Here is a 20,293-nt window from a genome sequence, read left to right on the forward strand (position 1 = left end):
AGCCTAGTGACGTCCTTGCCGGTACACTTGCAGACCAGAAGTTTCTATGTGAAAATCAATCTGTATTATTCAATACCACGTGAGTGTTACTCTGGAATATATTTATTTAAAATACATCACACCACTAGGTCCTCTTTCACACTCGCTCTGAGATCACTTCTCACATTGAGACAGACACCACCACCTTTCCTATTTACCCTGTCTCTCCGAAAGAGAACATAGCCAGGAATATTAATCACCCAGTCATGTGAAGAATGAAGCCAAGATTCAGCAATACCAATTAAATTAATAGTTCTGGTCATCCACCAAAGCTCACTTATTCTGCTTGTAACACATAAAATTGTAGATTATGGCTGCAGTATAATAAAAAGCAAGGCAGCCTTTTTTCTTTTTACAGGAAGACAAAAAGCAAAATGAAGTGCAATCCATAGCACATTTAAACCTTTATTAAAAAAAAAAAAAAAACAGTCATTGCACTCACATGTCATATGAAAGAATATCAGCATCTCATATATCAGAGCAGCTAGTCTCAGTGAGCTAGGGAGATCCTGAGGCTGGAGTGGTGGAGCAATCTGCTGATGTCGGTAGTTCGTATTCAGCGGGTGCTTGATGTACATCCACCAGTGTCCACAGCATAGGGGGGAAGAACATGGGACCCCTGAGTGGGGGAAAAAGACACACAGAGCCGGGACAGAGGGGAAAAAAGAGGGCACACTGCCTATGAAAGGCAGGGCCCATAGCAGCCACCGCACTAGCACTGGAGATATTCCGGCTGACACTGCACACCATGGAGCTGGGAGCCCGCCATCACTATCCAAACATTGTTTAGAGAAGACTTGACAAAGGGGGACACACCCCCCAAAACATGTTGCCATGGTTTGACAAAGGGGGGACATGCCCCCGAAATGTGATGTAATTGTTACCATGTAAACAATGTTTGGATAGTGATGGTGAGCTCAGAGAAAATTGAAGGATTGAGACCCAATTACAAGCAGAAGGATGAGCTTCTTCAACATCAAACTGTGCAGCTCTGACTAAAGTTGAATAATGCCCTAGCTATAGCTGTAGGCTATTTACATCTCATAAAGCCAGGACATTGCAAAGTGAGGCCTAGTCATTACTGCTCACCTCCACCATCACAGGAGTGAGCTTCTTCTGTGATTCAAATCTGCTAACATGCTCATCTCTCCCCTGATGCAGTAGCTCTAAGCTCAATGTGTATTCCAGTCAGGCTTCATGAGATACATCAATGGCCTACACCTATAGCAAAGGTATTATTCAACTTTAGTCAGAGCCAGGGGCGGACTGACCATTTGGAAACTCGGGCACTGCCCGAGGGCCCGGGGTCAGTAGGGGGCCCCATGAGATGCCCCTGGTACCTTTTTCATAGGCTTTTTTGAGTTTGGGCAAGGACACAAGGGCCTCATGATCCCCTATTGCCCGGGAGCCCCATGAGTTGTCAGTCCGCCCCTGGTCAGAGCTGCACAATTTGTTTTTATCTGCAGACACTCTTTATCTGCATAGGCAGTTTTTATGTAAAGGTGAATAAGCCCTTAAAGCTTTTCAGTTAATACAGACCTTAGTGGTTGCTTGGAAAACATCTATATATAGTGACAAGTACAGATAAAATGAATTTTAAAAAGAATTTACAGTTTAAAAAGTTTTACTATATTGGCTATTGCCCAATAAAAGCCTACGTGTCACATGTCCATGAACTCACAGTAGTTATGTCTCCATGGTCACTAAAATGTGAATGTTTATTTTTATACCATGGAACTTCCCAGTATCATGTGATGATTACACAGCAGTTGTTAGTTTAGTTACCTTGAAAAAAAGGCAGAAATGGTAAACCAGTGTACAGCTCAGTTTGAGGGATCGACCTCTGTACAACCAGCCTGCCAATGGATGGATCTAAATTCACCCAGTCGCTCCTGAACCGGCCAAATTTCCATCTATCTATGGCTAGCTTTACAGTCCTAAATACAATTCTATTCAACTCACTTCTTGATAAGCCATGTCTTTTTCCTGTAGGGAATATTACATCACTCTGGTCAGCTGGGTGACAAACATTCAGCTGGCTGTGCAATGGTTGAATCGTTCCCAGAACTTATCAGTCCTCACCATTTGTGATGCAATCACTGGGACCTGTGTAGAGGTCAGTGTTCTGTCATACAATCATTTGCATTATTAGTTATCATTTCCTGAAATACTGTACATCTACCTACCAAATATTCAGACAATTAAAATATTTTTAATTAATTTCATGAGTGTTATTTTATATGTTGGAGTCACCAATAATATTTAATTAAACGTATTACTTATTTAATGATATTTGTGTAATTTTACATCATTACTACTGAAGAAGTCAGTACTTTGAGGTGTTGAGAAGCTTAAGTCACTAGTTGTAAAATGAAAATCTAATGACAGGTTCTTTCTATAATTTTTCAGAATTAAATACCAATGGTTCAGTGATCAGCCTAGACTATTTTAGGAGTCTATTTTTATAAGTATTGGTATTAAACTTCAGGCTGTAGCTTTTGTCTAATTAATAATGTGTTAACATTGGTGATCCTGGTGAAAACCACACCACTGGCTGCTTACTAAAAACATTGATTTTGCCACAAAGTTGCCAATTTCCCTGCAATTTCACAGTATGTTGCACCAAAACTCTTCATATTCAGATGTCACTGGAACATTGATGGCTAGACCAAATTTATCTACATGTGCAGATAATCACTTGAAGACCAAGCATTTGGCGACAAACTACGGTACTTGCAAATCTCCATAGACGACGCTTTCAAAATTTTACAGGTTACCTTTTTAGAGTTGCAGAGGACGTCTAGTGCTAGAATTATTGCTCTCACTCTAACGTTTGCGGCGATACCTCATATGTGTGCTGTGAACCATGTTTACATATGCGGGAGTGACGTACGTGTATGCATTCACTTCTACACCCAATCACAGAGGGATGGGAGCGCTTGAATTTTTTTTTAACCTTATTTATTTTATTTTTTATTCTTACACTGTCCCTTTATTTATTTATAATGTAAATGTATACATCCCTTGTAATAAAAATAAGGATGACAGGTCCTCTTTAGGGAGAGGTCTGGGGTCAAAAAGACCCCAAATCTCGGCTTTACCTTTTAAAATCAAAAGATTTAAAAAAAAATATTTTGTTTACATCCACCCTGGACCTGGAAGTAACATCATGACAGTATTTTTTCAGTTTTTCAGTTCTCCTCTGAATGCCTTTTTATGAAGCGGTGTAGATCGCTTCTCTGAATGAAGGGAGAAGAGATCTACAAACGCTCTGAATGCTAGAAAATGGCTGCTGTTACTGTAATCTCGCGAGATTAGTCAAACACTGTTTACTAAGCAGCGGTAAATTATTGCTGCTTCATTTGCGATTCCCCCGATTCTCCACCTCTGGGCTGGAGAATCTGGACGGAGAACACAGATCGCCAGTGAAGGGCTGACATCACTCCTTCATACATTGGCAGTCTGTGTGCTGAGATAATCAGTGGAGAAAATGTTCTCCGGTGACCATCTCTGTTTCCTAAACCACTAATGATCTGAGATCAGCAATGATCCTCAGGATCGCCGCTGATCTCTGTTTCATGAAAGGACACCATAAAGCGTGGGTCCAGTCAGAATTTAAAAAAAAAAAAAAACTGTAGCTGCTGACTTTTAAAAAACATACACTCACCTGTCCCTCTATCCTGTGGTCCTCACACCGGCCGAGTTCACCGACTGTCTTGTCTCCTCGACGCCAGCTTGCGTCTTCACAGCCGGGTGCCCACTGCACATATGCGAGTAGCGCTGCGCTTTGTGAATGGCCCCGTAGTCTTCTGGGACCTGTTACATGTCCCAGAAGACTACGGGGAGGAAGGGGGAGAGGACAAATTCAGCTTCCGATCTCCTAGGCAATCACAGCAGAAGTGCGAGCGGGTACCTGTCAAATACGGGTACCCGCTCCCCAAAGATGCTAATCCTTAATGGGGTGCAGGGGACAAAGTGGAACTTCCTCTTTTGGGTTGAGCACCTCTTTAAGTTCCTGACTAAAGCTCCACTTTAAGCACACATAAGGTTTTTATTTGGCATGCTGTTTTAATAAACACCTTGCTCTTGTTTGTTTGCAAGCTGAGAAATTGATTAAAATGTTTTGTTTTCTTTTAATAGATTTTTTGTTATTTTACATTAAAAAAAGGTTTAATCACAAGATTATAGATTTTTAAAATGTATTTATTTATTTTAGACACTAAATTGCAATGTGACAGCTGCTACCTACTGGCATTCAGCTGTCACCATGCCTCTCTCTTTGCAAGGCAGAATGACAGCTAACAGTTTTGCTTGTTAACAGCAGGGGCGTATTTACCACAAGGAAAACAAGGCACTTGCCTTGGGCGGCATTTTTTAGGGGGGCAGCGCCTCCTCCCAGAAGAAGGGATGAAAGAAGGGTCCTGGGAACCAGGTGGAATCTGAGAGAGGCTGTGGGCTGCTTGATGTTTTATGTAGAGCCTGACTCTCATTTCCAGGGATGTCGGAGCTGTGAAGATGAGTGCCTTTCTCTCTATCATTTGGGGGGGGCAGTGGAAGGCTCTCCTGGGTGGGGGGCAGGGGTGTTGTTGGTCAATGTCAGGCTCTCTGTAAGGGGAAAGGGGGGTGTTGGTCGGTGTCAATGGGGCAGATGATTTTTGTGTTGCCTAGGGCAGCTCAAAACCTAAATACACCACTGGTTAACAGACCCATGTGATTACTATGATAGGTGTCATAGTGATAACATAATGGCAAACCACACTGATTGGTTCCCAATTGTGAGTGTAATTCAGCTGATATTAGTAAGAATTGATTAATGTTCCTTTGGCACGGGGAACCATGCCTAAACACATTAATCTACAGATTGACAGCCTCTTGGTTCTAACTGCTAATGAATAACACTCACTAATAATAACAGTATGATTATAAATGTACCTAAGTTGGATGATGATATTACATACATTTTCAATGCAGCATCAGTCAAATCCCATCGAAAAGCCTGGTGACCACAAACATATCACATGCTGCAAACCCATGAATCAATGGTCAGATGGAATGTGTCACAGATCCATCAGAGTCTGACTAACAAAGCAATAGTGGTGTAATACTTAAATAAATTTAGAAATCTAACCTTGTCTGATGCTGGTTAAAAATAAATCTACCTCTTATGCACTAATACCAGGGCCATCTTTAATATTGATTGGACCCTGAGCAAACTTTTTTTGGGGCCCTCATGAAATTTTGCTCTGCACCTGCTCTGAGACATACAATAAATAGCAGCTAAACTCAAAATCCGTTTACTGCAGCAGATCAGGCAGCAATTGCAATTGATTGCCGGAGGTTACAGCTTATCATTACTGCCCACTGACTGGTTGCTAGAGGTTAGAGCACACATTACGGCTCATTGATTAGTTGCTAGAGGTTACAACACATGATTTCTGCTTGCTGATTAGTTGCTAGAGGGTACTACACATCATTACTGCTCATTTATTGGTTGCTAGAGGTTTCTGCACATCCTTACCGCACACTGGTTGTCTGCTAGAGGTTACTGCACATCATTACTGGTCACTGGTTGGTTGCTAGAGGTTATTGCACATTGTTGCCGCTCACCTATTGGTTGCTAGAGGTTACTGCATATCCTTACCAATCACTCATAAGTGACAACACTTCACACTGAGATATCAAACGCAGCCTGGGACAAAGACTTCCAGGGACAAGGGAATGTAAACCACTACAGTTGGCAAGTATGGGGCAGCTGTTTTGTGCCCCACAACAATGACTGGAGCCAGGGCAGCTGCCCCTTTTGCCCCTCCTTAAAGACGGCCCTGACTAATACATATGACTTAATAAACATACATATTGGTGTTTAAAAAGATGTACACTTGGAAGCAAGTGAGAAGATGGATGTCAGATTGCTGTTGAATTGCTGGATATCTGTGTCTAGTTCAAATATGTAGCGATTAAGCAATGAATCAGCAAATTACTATAATGATAAGTAAATCTAATATAAGCAATGCTGAATAAACATCCCTTGTTATACTAACATATTCAGTGGTGTAAAAATAACCATGGTTATAATGCAGGGGGTGGCAAGCATTGTAACTTTGACTGATTGAAACTTAGTTGGTGTAGACCAGTCTTCCAGTGTTTCTCAAACCTGTGCTCAGGTCAATCCAACAAGCAGCTAAATCACATTGCACAATCACTCATAACTCCTTATATGCATATGTTAGGTGGCCTGCAAACTGTGTACTTCAGGTGGCCATGAGAATACAGTTTGTTTGGGAAACCTTGGCATATGCTGTATTGGCATGAATGCAGTGTGCAGTTTAAAAAATTGTGCTGTGTACGACAATTATTTTCTGGAAACATATCAATGCACAACAGAGAGAAATTTTCCCCAAGCTTTCAAAATTTGGGATTAATAAAGTTATTGCACAGAATAGAAGTTCAGTAAAACATAAAATAAAAAAGGAGCATGTGTTTCAATGTATATATCACAAAAATCTATTTACCATATGTATACATAATATACCATCTAAAACAGGGAGGATCTACATATATGCATACATTCCTCAGCAAAATAAATACTATAAACAGAATTCAACAACCACCATATATTGCCCTATGTTTATAAAAGTAGATGACACCCACAATAAAAGCAGAATCCTATTACTGATTTTCTGCAGTATAATGTACAAATATATCAGGGAAAACAAAATATTCATTAATATGATCAAAATCTAAAATATTTTCAGCACTTACTTGGATGTGTTTAACAAAATATGCAGTGTCACAAGTTCATGTTGGTGATTTCTACTGATTACATTAAGAAATGTGTATCACTCCTGCCTGCATGGCCTACAATGTACACAAGCAGTTTATGCACACAGCCTTGCTTGTTTGTTAGTTTAACAAACCAAAAGCCTAACTAATAAGTAACTATATACAATATATACAAAACACAGAAAAGAAGGGGAAAACTGGAGGTGCAGGGAACAGATGGGAAGGGAGAAACAAAACTGGGACCAGTAACAGGGGAGAGCAGATAAAAGGCAGCAGGGTACAGGGCAGGAGCCAGAGCAGGATCTAGGCCAATGATCTCCAAACTGCAGCCCTGGGGCCAAATGTGGCCCTTTGCTTGCCTTTATCTGGGCCTTGATGCATTATTCCTTCCACTGACACTAATGATGGGGCATAATTCCTTCCACTGACAACAAACATAGGGAATTATTTTTCACTAACACTAACTATTTCTCTTTCTAATAACAAAGATCAGGCATTGTTTAATCTCACAGTCCAGCCCCTCTAAAGTCTGAAGGACAATAAACTGGCCTTTTCCTTGGAAATCTAAATGATCAGACAATAACCGTGCATGTCACAAATGTTATGTGTACATTCCATAAATTGTGACTAAAAAACAATAAACTGAATAATTACTAAGAAAACAGTCCAAAATTAGTCCCATGTGTAAAAAAGTGCCAGTGCTCCACTTGACAGTGCTGTTGGCACCCCACATGGACTAAAACTCACCCCATGTACAGGTGAAACTCGAAAAATTAGAATATCGTGTAAAAGTTCATTTATTTCAGTAATGCAACTTAAAAAGTGAAACTAATATATGAGATAGACTCATTACATGCAAAGCAAGATAGTTCAAGCCGTGATTTGTCATAATGTGATGATTATGGCTTACTGCTCATGAAAACCCCAAATCCACAATCTCAGAAAATTAGAATATTGTAAAAAGGTGCAATATTCTCAGCTCAATGTGTCCCACTCTAATCAGCTAATTAAGCCATAACACCTGCAAAGGGTTCCTGAGCCTTTAAATGGTCTCTCAGTCTGGTTCAGTAGGAATCACAATCATGGTAAAGACTGCTGACCTGACAGTTGTGCAGAAAACCATCACTGACACCCTCCATAGGGAGGGAAAGACTCAAAAGGTAATTGCAAAAGAAGGTGGATGTTCCCAAAGTGCTGTATCAAAGCACATTAATAGAAAGTTATGTGGAAGGGAAAAGTGTGGAAGGGAAAAGGAGCACAAGCAGAAGGGATGACCGCAGCCTGGAGAGGATTGTCAGGAAAAGGCCATTCAAAAGTGTTGGGGACTTTCACAAGGAGTGGACTGAGGCTGGAGTCAGTGCATCAAGAGCCACCACACACAGACGGGGATCCTGGACATGGGCTTCAAATGTCATATTCCACTTGTCAAGCCGCTCCTGAACAACAAACAACGTCAGAAGCGTCTTACCTGGGCTAAAGAAAAACAGACCTGGTCTGTTTCTCAGTGGTCCAAAGTCCTCTTTTATGATGAGAGCAACTTTTGCATCTCATTTGAAAACCAAGGACCCAGAGTATGGAGGAAAAATGGAGAGGCACACACTGCAAGATGCTTGAAGTCCAGTGTGAAGTTTCCACAGTCTGTGTTGATTTGGGGAGCCATGTCATCTGCTGGTGTTGGTCCACTGTGCTTCATTAAGTCCAGGGTCAACGCAGCCGTCTACCAGGAGATTTTGGAGCACTTCATGCTTCCTTCCGCAGAAGAGCTTTATGGGGATGCTGACTTCATTTTCCAGCAGGACTTGGCACCTGCCCACACTGCCAAAAACACCAAAACCTGGTTCAATGACCATGGGATTACTGTGCTTGATTGGCCAGCAAACTCGCCTGACCTGAACCCCATAGAGAATCTATGGGGCATTGCCAAGAGAAAGATGAGAGACATGAGACCTTATAATAGATAAATATAAAAATTTATTTATGTACAAAAATTATATATATATTAACACAAAACGCAAAAGACTGGTGATAAATGAATATTGATACACACAATCAAAGACATACCCTACCAATGTAATACACAATACTAATGTTTCCAAATAATTAAATCAATATCACAATTTCTAAATGATCTGATTAAAAATTAAATTTATTAATAACTAATAATTTCGAGTATCTCGAAGGTTATATTCTCACAAGCCGTGGCCATAGGATTGAAAGAAGATATTCCTTGATAAATTATACTCTGATTATTAATATTTAATAAATTATGAAATATGAAAATTTTTTATAATATGACAACATACAATTTTTAACAGTAAAACAGGATCTCTCTACATATATATATAACTACCCAATATTGTTGTGATACACTAAGGTAATTCTATGATTCCACACAACAGAGAAAATAGGTAATGCAAAATTAAATAAACAGTCTCACCACACCCGGAATTCAGACTAGGAAACTCTCCCGTGGATTTAGCTGGCAATGGAACGCCTTCAGAATGATGACCACAGGGAAAAGTGAGATAGAGTTCAATAGTGTGGGAGAATGTAGGAAGTTAGAAGTACAGAGGTTTAGCAATTTAGTAAAGTTTGGAAATTTGAAAGGATGGAAGAGGGGTTATAGAGAGGTCTCTTCAGATGTCTTCAGATTCTTCTCATCAGGTCTTTCTTCAGTCAGGTTTTCTTTCTTTTGATGAGTTTTTTCTTTTTTGATCAGTTTTTTCTTAAAGGTACAAGGGCTTTTATACCAACTAATCCATTGTTCTAAGATACCTTCCCACCAGGCTTCTTGATTGGCTAGTTGAGAAATGTGTGTACATAAGCTATTTCTCACCTGCCCGCCAGATGGCAGTCATGTATCATAGAACAATTTGAGTATTTGAGATGACTCATACCTTGGGTGGAATTTTAAGGTAATTTCAGGGATTAAATATACATCTTTTTCTAGATATATAAGTGATCATACCTATAATATTCTAAATAGGGACCATGGAATATATGTGTATATTCAGTTATTCCTTCTTGAAATACCATCCTGTCTGTTTCCTGATAAGACATATAACTAATGCTAGTTTATAATACATCTTACTTTCCATCATCTCAATACTCAAGTTAGTGATATATAGTTCCCATTGCTGAATATTTGGTGGTGTGTAAAACCTATCCTTTATAACATCTCATTTATAATATGTTTTTGGTATACCTCTGTGGATGGATATATTCAATTCTTAGCCTTTTGATTTTAGAACCACATTTTATATGGGTAGGGAAAAACTCTCTGTTTGCCTGGCTCTTGTATTGGAGTCACAGTAAACAACTATTAATACTTTCACCCTTGGTGGACAATAGCATATTGTGATAGTTTCAGAGGTCTGTTGGTTTATCACACTCTGCAAGGTTTGGGTAAACTTTCAACCAGTTGAGTTCCCGTCTCATTATTGTTAAAATGTTTGAAAGTCGAAGTCCTATCTGGCTGTCTGTTTGACTTTTTGTGTATGCATTCTTCTCAACCTCAATATACAAATAGTACTTGTTGACAGTCCAAACAGTCTTATTGTCTTGGAAAAGTCTCACTTCCCCCATTCTATCCATTTCTTAACTAGAGTCCTTCGAGGGTTCAACCAAGACAAAATTAACTCTTAGCATCCGGCTATACTGAGCTGCTTGTCATATAATGTTATGTCTTGATAAAGTCATGTTTTTGAGACATAATTCAAAAGGTCCACAACACTATGTACAATCCTTGTTTTATTGATTACACGTAATATTCTAATTTTCTGAGATTGTGGATTTGGGGCTTTCATGAGCTGTAAGCCATAATCATCACAATTATGACAAATCATGGCTTGAAATATCTTGCTTTGCATGTAATGAGTCAATCTCATATAATAGTTTCATCTTTTAAGTTGCATTACTGAAATAAATGAACTTTTGCACGATATTCTAATTCTTCGAGTTTCACCTGTAGGTGACCGACTATCATTAGTATGGTCAACAGCACTTGTGGAACATTCCCCTATGTAATCACAACTGTTCCGTTCTCCAGCAAGCATGAAGCATACAGGATGAATCCACTGAAGGGAAGGATAACAAGAAGAAATATCCCATAGCGTAAAACCATTTAAATTAATTTATTTAGTAAAAGCATAAAATTACACTCACAAATTACAGTGCCTTTGGAACTGGCCCCAGTGTTATTAGCTAGTGTGATAGGGGGCAGATGATTGCTATCCACTCTGATACTGGAAGCAGGGTGCATTCCACCACCCGGAAATTATGTCAGCAGATGTTTCATCACCAAGCCTCAACACGTTTCAACTTGATTGGTCATCCTCAGGAAGCTGTGATATGCACGGTTTATATCTGATTATTTATAGTACACTGTGTTCAGGTTAACACGGATTTATAACTGTGCCTGTCATCGTTATATAGTCATAGGTTCTTCATATGGTTTTTCACACATTTTTCTGTATAAGTATTATACATCCAAGGCACAGGGCTATAGTCACAAATTCCCTTCTTTGGAAAGTTTGGAGACCTCTGATCTCGGCAAACAGAATCTGGTAGCAGCAAAACACTGAACCAAGTGGCACTTCTTTGGGGAGGAACTAAATACAAGCCCAGCAGCCAGCATCAGGCAAAAACTGATTACTGCGGTCTGCTGGCTGCTGGAAGACAACCTTTGGTGGACACTGGCATTATAGCCCTCTGCCCAGGGAACCATAGTGCCACCAGCAGGTGATCCAGGTCCTGACAAGGTGTTACCTGGTTTAAAGTCCTTCTGCAGTCTCTGTGGATGTATTACACTAACTGTTATTTCAGTCACCTACCTTTGCTTTGTTTCTCATCTTTGGGTGTGTGTTGCCAGCTCTGACCTTGGTGCATTCCTAACTTAAAATCCTGTCACGTGATTCATTTCTGATGTCCAGCTTGATTGATCAAATGGAACTGGCCACTGGCTTGTCTTCTGACCCTACCTCAATTTGGTACTGTAGCTGTCTATCTGGTTCTGAGCTGTGGCATTTCACGGACTGTGCTTTGCTTAACCCTGCTTCAGTTTACACCTATTCAGATATGACAATCTGGTGGATTAGGATAGAGACCCTTCAGAGGACAACAAAACATCGCATTTTTAGGAAAGGTCGCTATTATGGATGATAAGCACTGCAGCATTGTTTGTTGTTTTTGAACAATTATTAGAACTGTGACGGGAGTGACTTTTGGGGGTGGGGGGACCGCTTGGTCAGCTCATGTCCACCTCATTATGTTTAACCCACCCTGTGCCTGTTAAGGGGTACAGGGTGTGAATGTGAATGTCCCAGTATTGTGTATAGTGTGTGTTCCTTTGTCCCTGCCATGTGCTCCCCCCCCATGGTGCTGTGTCTCCCTGTCCAGCCAACTATTATGAGATGTACTGTTTGTGTATTGGTGTGGGGGTTGGTCAATGTCCTTTGCCACATGGTTGCATCCCATTGTTCTGTGTCTGGTTGGATGGGGAGGGGTGATGAGGTGTTTCCTGCCTATACTGTAGCCCTTCCCACTGAGAGGGTGGGCTGATGATGTATGTCCTGTTCCTGGTTGTGTTTCCCCACCCTCTGTATAAAACATGTTGTTTGTGAAAAATAAAAGTAGTTGGCTTCCTGTTTTAGTAAGAGCTGGGTATTGTCTATTTTCCTGAGGGATTCCAAGGGTGTGGTCCGTGGATGGTGTTCGGACAGGGGAAGTTGTGCTATAACGGAAAAACTCAGTGCAGTCTGGGTTCCGGTTCCGTTACATTGGTGGCAAGCGGTGGGATTGTGCTTCCAACCTGTAAACACATCCAAACCATCACCGGGATCCAAGAGCAGGAGAGGAGAGACAGATACCACTCGCAGCTATGGAAACTGAGGTCTTATGGCGGATGCAGCAAGTGCTGGCTTATTTAGATGACCCGGTTTCTACATGGGAAGAGCGTGGATGGAGAAACGCGTCTGTCCAACAACTGGATGAGGGTATGGAAGATGGAGAAGTTGGCTCATCCCTCCAAGTACAGATCCCAGAATGCATGGATCTAATTGATTTTTCAATGGAGGACGTTGTGGGTGATGAGTCACCTGCCAAAGTGCTGGCACTGTACTCAAGGGCCACCACCCTGTGCCCTGGACATTTAGCCATTCCAGAGACTGGGGATTGTACTGATTTTTTTTCTGAGGAGGAACCAGCCGGGGAGCTGCCAGCTGAAGCGCTGACAACCGGACAGAGGGTCCAGGACCTCTGCCCCACACCTGTGGTAGTTTCAGAGGCCCAGGGTGAGAAGGGAGAGGAGGTTGTTGTCCTCCCTCCCCCACAGTCAGCCAAAGTGGAGGAAACTGTTTTCCCTCCCAAGCCAGGATCTGTGCACCAGGGGGACAGTGACAGAGGAATGCTATCCCAGCAGCAGATCCACAGTCTGGGAGTGGAGGAAGACAGCCTCCCTCCCCCACAGTTAGCCGGAGCAGATGTGGGGTCCCCAGCAGAAGTGCTGGCAACAGGGCAGAGCGCCGCTGGCCTCTGCCTAGCAACTACAGCCACCACCTGGATACCCCAGGGATGCTGGGCAGTCGGCCCAGATCCCCCACAGAAGGATGAAGGCGGCCCAGCCACCCTGTCTTCTCTCCAGCGGCTGAGAGGATTTCTGGGAGAAGGACCAGTCCGTACTTCTCCCCAGCGGCGGGTATGTTCTACGGGAGAGGCAGAGGTTGGCTGGGTGAGTAACGCTTGGTGTGGGACAATTTGCATGGGGTACTGTGCGGGTGCCGGCATTGAGAGACTGGAGGTGCAGAGTAACTTCAGAGTACATCCGTCTGGGATCTACTCCTGCGTTACTCTCCTGCCGAAAGGGGAGATATGTGACGGGAGTGACTTTTGGGGGTGGGGGGACCGCTTGGTCAACTCATGTCCCCCTCATTATGTTTAACCCACCCTGTGCCTGTTAAGGGGTACAGGGTGTGAATGTGAATGTCCCAGTATTGTGTATAGTGTGTGTTCCTTTGTCCCTGCCATGTGCTCCCCCCCATGGTGCTGTGTCTCCCTGTCCAGGCAACTATTATGGGATGTACTGTTTGTGTATTGGTGTGGGGGTTGGTCAATGTCCTTTGCCACATGGTTGCATCCCATTGTTCTGTGTCTGGTTGGATGGGGAGGTGTGATGAGGTGTTTCCTGCCTATACTGTAGCCCTTCCCACTGAGATGGTGGGCTGATGATGTATGTCCTGTTCCTGGTTGTGTTTCCCCACCCTCTGTATAAAACATGTTGTTTGTGAAAAATAAAAGTAGTTGGCTTCCTGTTTTAGTAAGAGCTGGGTATTGTCTATTTTCCTGAGGGATTCCAAGGGTGTGGTCCGTGGATGGTGTTCGGACAGAGGAAGTTGTGCTATAACGGAAAAACTCAGTGCAGTCTGGGTTCCGGTTCCGTTACAAGAACCTTTCAAAATTTCTACACCACCAGCTTTTATGTAGCAAATGCTGCTTGGTGTCTAGTAGTTTTTGTTCCCTGTGGCTTCTTGTGGTTATAGTACTTGCCTTCTCATTGACTCTTCACATTGAATCTTCACATTGAATCTGTTGTTTATAGTGGATTTTGTGCTAAGTTCTTTCCTGGCACTTAAAGGTCTTTTTCCTGTTTTCTGCTTGTCATTTAGTGGTTTTGTGCCTGTAATCCCCTTCTTGCCTAGCTGATTTTGTGACCATATTCTTCCTGGCCTCTCATAGTTTTTGTGCCTATATTTCCCTTTATTTTCTCCTGGCATTTAGTGGTTTTTACTCTTATATTCATCCAGACATCCAGCGGAAGAATTACAAAATCTGGGGCAGCTGTGCATGGTAGCCAATCAGCTTCTACCTTCAGCTTGTTTAATTAAGCTTTGGCAATAAAACATGGAAGCTGATTGGTTTCTATGCAGAGCTGCACCAGATTTTGCACTCTCTAGTTTATAAAATATCCACCCAAGCGTATTGGTATAAAGACTGTCTGTATAGGTATAAAGATTGTTGTGAATGACATCAGCAATGTCATAGGAGGCTGGTATCATTTGTAATCTGGTATTATACATAGTTTATTGATAAGGGCCCCTGAGGCATTACTTTCCCAGAGGTTAAAATAAATCCCTGGCTGTGATCCCTTTTATTCAAAGCAATGTGGAAGGAGAGAGCCTATGTTCTTTTTTATATTGACCAATTTTAAGGTAAAGTAGCAGACCCAAGCTGGGACACAGAAAACCAAGTGATACAGAATAGTTTTAACAAAGTTGGGGAGTGTTTCCTTCTACAGTTGAATGGGTAAGGGATTCTTTGCCAGTTCCTATGGAAAAGATTGCAGCTTACTTGTTTCCCACGAGGAATAGGCATGTTTGATATAAACTCTCCAATACCTGCACCTTGCCTTAAGCATCACACTAAAAGCATCCCCAATGCTGGCTATGGTGGCTGATATCAGGATCACTGGGGGCCTTACACCTTTTACCTGCTTTCCATGGGGATACTTTGATAAAACAGGCATGCATTTTTATATTTTATATTTTTTACCAGTTTGCAACCTGGCAGGAGCACTATTGGACCTTACAGTAATACACATTTACATGCTTCGTGCAGGTGAAAAGCTAAAGCAATCTTAACATCCGAATTTAGCATTTTTACCTGGTGGAAAATCTATATGAAATATGACTATATTGTTTGATATACAACTTTAGCTTCTGATGAGTACTAATGCAAATTAATGACTCCACAGTAAAGTCCTTTGTACATTTTGAGTCTTGGCTAGGATCTGAATATTTGCTTTAACTACATGTGAGGGTCTAACTTTGGGATAGAGTCCTAGACGTTTGAGTAATGCTCTACATTCATTATTGTGAATGCTATGTACATACAAGAGTAAAAATAGAAAATATATACAAAATAAAATACAGCATTCATTACATGTACAATGTAGCAGTAGCATTCATTCTGAAAAATCAATCCAGAATAAGTATTTTTGTAATCAGACACTATGATTACAGCCATCTTCCATTTATGATACTTATATTACCTTTCTCACAGGCCAGTTCAACATTGGCTCCAACAGAACTCTCATAATTTCTATCAAGAGATGTTTCATTATCATCAGACCCATTGATACATCAGTTATCTTCAATGGACACCTGTAATCACATTCATTCTCATTATCCATCATCCAGGATAGTAATACTATTGCTTATTGTATGTTTAGAAGCACAGAGCCTCTGCAGATGTGTGGATCAGTACCCAGGTAAATAAATGTTTTTCTTTTTTATTGTTATTTTTGTTATTTTTTTTTAGTCCTTCAAAACACAACCTAAATAAAAAAAAGTGATATTTATATTAGTAACAAATATATTTTACACACAGGTCCTGAATTCAGCTGTACTGTAAAATTCTACCTGTCAAGATCCTGCCGAAAACAAGAGCTCTAAATTAAAGCCCAGTGACAGCTATAACAGCTAGAGTAACAAGAGTGATTTACTAAAGGAGTGTTTTTACACTGAATCAGGGAAATGGTGTTTGCTTCAAACATTCATGCAATTGCAATTAACTTCATGTTCTTCCTTGACTGAATTCAGCAGCTAATTTGGGGTTTTTGAAATAAACAATGGTTTCGTAAACCAACATAGCAATTACTCCTTTAGTAAATCAGTGCAAAAACGTGAAGTCAGCTAAGAGCTTTGTCTGTCAATGATGTACTGTAAAAGTCAATACTGTGGAGTTCTACTTTCATGGTGAACGGTGCATCAGCTTAGGCTAGCAGTCAACACGTTCTCCTCTATCAAAGGGGCATTGGGCATTTAGGAGAAAAGCTTAACCTTTGGTGACGTTTGTTTGACACAAAAATCCAGGGTTATTTGAACGATAGCACATTTTCTGATTCTTCTTTTGCTCTGCAGGCAGTTCCTGTGTTCTCCACTGATAATATCTTCCTCTTGGTGCCAGCAAAACAGGGTGGACAAGGGGAATATATCCATGTTGCTATGTTATCCACACAGGTAATTTAGATTTGCATCATCTGATTTAAAAACCATAATTATTCTAATCATCCACAATAAAGAAGCAAATGGTAATATATACAGTGCAAAGGTCATATTTTTTAATTAGTTTGCAATTGTATTTTAAATGCAATTTATTATAAAACCCTTCTTTACTAGTATATTTAACATATAGTTCTAAACATTGGATAGCACACAATAGTAGATAAGCTCTCATGCTTACTATAATGCAATGTTTTTCTTGGTCGCATCCTCGATTTAGATTTTCTATAAACAAATGTGTAAAGGGCCAGTTCACACCATAATGTTCGAACGCGCAAGTTCCCATGTGAATCCTGCACAATGTAGTGCTTGCAGTACTTTTTCAAAATGCACTGCACTAAACCATATAGTAATGCGGTACCATGCAATTTGGTGCCCACAAACATACTGCAATGGTGATCTGCATTTGGGGGTCCCTAACAATACACATGCAGATCACAAGCAGCACATTCACATGCAGATCACAATCATCCACATGCAGATCACAAGGGCAGCAGATTCACTTGCACAAAACATGCACGGAATTTGCCTTTCCCACACCGCTTTCTGGTGTGAACCAGCCATACCACACTGTTTCTGTCATTCAGGTAGAAAGCAAGAAAGATAGAACTTGGATTAGACATAGGATACCAATAACTTCAGTTTCTAGCCTCTTTATGGACCTCAAATACAACAACAAACAAGTTAGCACTCGCTAAAAGATGTTAAAGGGAGTTTATACTGGTCAGAAGCAAAACAATTCAATATATAATTTTTCCTTTGTTAGGCAAATATGGAATATAACTATGTATTTTGATGTAGTCAGCAAAAGTAGTTATCAATTCTCTTTCACATGTTTTTCTAGGTCTACTTTGCACCCTTAAAAAAAAAACCCTTATTTATAGAGCTAAGCAGCTTACACACATTTGGAAACTCGGGCACTGCACGAGGGCCCGGGGTCAGTAGGGGGCCCCATGAGATGCCCCTGGTACCTTTTTCATTGGCTTTTTTGAGTTTGAGCAAGGACACAGGGGCCCCATAATCCCCTATTGCCCAGGGGCCCCATGAGTTGTCAGTCCGCCCCTGGTCAGAGCAGTGAGGGAGAGGGAGAGCTGGCGGGAGAGTATAAAATTACAGTGACAGTATGCCCCCTGACTTTTTATTACTGTACCCCCAGATCAGACAGGCTAGATCTGACCCTGGGGTGGGCTAGTAACTCTGTTCCACAATACATATATAGTAATTACCCCCAGGGAAGCCGCTTGGTCGTTTGGGTTCTCTGTTCCTTTGCCTAGACATGATGAACAACTCAGCCCCTTTGACACACCAGGTTATATAAAGAGGATATTACACTACTAGCACAAATATAAATATTCTGCACAAACCATAGTTTAGTACCATGAAGCCAACACCAGCCCGGTTAGAAATACATTACAGTACATAGCAACAAATTAAAGTAGATGGCAGTATGTACATATAGGAGCCATTAATGTTTCAGTCAGACAATTCTTGATAAAGGAGTTTATATATTTAGCAACTTAAAGTAAAGTTCTATATCTTTGACTAGTAATCTGTAAAGCAGCATTGAGAGATGACACAGATAACAGTAATAGTGACAGAGATCAGTGCTGCTTACTTTTCTGCGCTCAGTGTCTTTTACTGCTTGAGTGCACTCTAGGTGACTGACTATGCTAACAACCAGTCTTTACTGCAGAAATCTATGGGCAGCAAGCAAAAGTTCTTGTAGAGAAGCTATCTGAGGAGACAGTCCTATGCCCTAGTTCTTAGGTGTGCTAGCGTTGGGGCCCAGTCTTTAAGGTGGTGCACAGAAGCACAGTGCCAGTAAATGTTTCATGCAGTAGTAAGAGCTTCTAGTTAAGTGTCCTGTCCCTATGTCCTCAGTCTCTACTAGCAGCAACAGGTTAATGGCAGCAATGCTCTTTCATCAGTCCCAGGGGTACAGCCACAATAGTTCCACTGTTCAAGCATCCTCTGGATCTGCCTGGAGTGGCCTGGGTCATCAGCCCACAGGCCAACAGCGCTATGGTCTCCCTGCAGCAAGACACTGTGTTCCTGGCCTCTACGCATACAGGTCTGCACCCTCTCTAGTCCCCAGCACATAGGACCTCAATCTCTGGCTCAGGCTGCTGGCTAGTGGCTGGATGGCATGTACTCAGGAAGATAAATGTACACAACCCCATCCCCTTGCTACAAGATGAAGTTGCTTGATCTGCAGCCCGGGAAAATACAATTCCTTTCTTCTCCTCACAGCGTGGCCCCCCTTCTGAACTTCAACTCCCACAGTCCAATGTGGCTAGCATACAAGTCTCTTGAGCTCCTTTGACTTGTCAGCTCCACCTGGTGGGTGGAGGTGGTGTCAATCCATTCAGCATGACAGTCTGAGAAAAGCACACAGACAGCAACTACAGCACAGTGTCCTAATTTTGCTCTCTCATTATAGCCAAGCACCTGGCTACACTTAGAATATGGAGATGAGATGAACAACAGTGGTTCAGAGCACCACAAAAATGATCTAGATAATAAAGCATATTCTGTTTTTTGGGGGGTTTTTTGCTCGTTGGATTTCCCCCGGAGTTATTTAATCATTGTCTTTAATCCAAAGCTCCTCATCACTGACTGAATTAATATGCAGGTTGAAAGATGGAAATGGTAATCAGCATGCTCAAGCCCTTTTTTCCTGCCCGATCATCTCTATTGCTGTGTGCTATTCTTTTTCATCAAATCTTGTTATGTCTTATTTATATTATTGTACTCCAATTCCTGTGTCTGCAGAAAATGTTCTCTTTGAAATTGACATCACTATTATTATTGCATTAATAATGTATAACTGTCCAATATAACTTTATATCCTCTGCAGCTTGGCAGTAAGGAGAGTTCTCTGCATATGCTGACATCTGGTGACTGGGATGTTACAAGGATTGTGGCGTACGATGCAGACAATAAAACAGTGTGAGTTATTGCTATGCACTATACAGATGGGTTTCCAGGGAAAAGAATGGTACAAGAATATCTATGGGGTATTGAAAAACATAATTACAAATGGAAAACAGAAGTTTAGAAAATAATTAAAATTCAGTTTTCATTATAAGAGTTGGATAATACAAACACTGCCCAACCATTAAAAATATTGTTAGCTAAAATGTATTCAAAGCCAAAAGTTGATTTTTTTATTTTTCGTTTTTGGATTACGTAAACAAGAGTTAGAGCCTCTATCAGATTTTTATTCATTTATGTCTAGTGGGGAGATTCATTATCCTTTTATCCAGGTGAAAGTTATCACTGGGACTTAAAGTTGGACAAATTCTAACATTTTGTGCTGTTAAGCAGGAATACAAGGGAAATCGTAGACACTTCCTCCAGTGACAACCATCTAAGAAAAGATCTCCATTTACTTTGAATACACTTTTCTCTCACTT

The 20,293-nt window shown here is 41.1% G+C and overlaps 1 protein-coding gene across 4 annotated transcripts in view; it reads left to right on the forward strand.

Moving 5' to 3' along the window:
• The window catches only part of LOC149473310 (inactive dipeptidyl peptidase 10-like), a 243,126-nt gene that overhangs the window by 155,633 nt on the left and 67,200 nt on the right, over positions 1-20,293 (forward strand). For all 4 annotated transcript variants that reach the window (XR_016313081.1, XR_016313082.1, XM_089679770.1 and 1 more), the window contains exons 11-14: positions 2,032-2,155; positions 16,046-16,084; positions 16,737-16,835; positions 19,735-19,826. Coding sequence is in view for 2 of the 4 variants with exons in the window: in XM_089679770.1 (XP_089535896.1) it covers positions 2,032-2,155; positions 16,046-16,084; positions 16,737-16,835; positions 19,735-19,826 (354 nt within the window). In the remaining 2 variants the exon portion in view is untranslated. The remainder of the gene's footprint in view (positions 1-2,031; positions 2,156-16,045; positions 16,085-16,736; positions 16,836-19,734; positions 19,827-20,293) is intronic.

Source organism: Staurois parvus, unplaced genomic scaffold (assembly GCF_062004578.1).
Source record: "Staurois parvus isolate SC_StPar_1 unplaced genomic scaffold, SC_StPar_1.0 ptg000017l, whole genome shotgun sequence".
Classification (NCBI taxonomy): Eukaryota; Metazoa; Chordata; class Amphibia; order Anura; family Ranidae; genus Staurois; species Staurois parvus.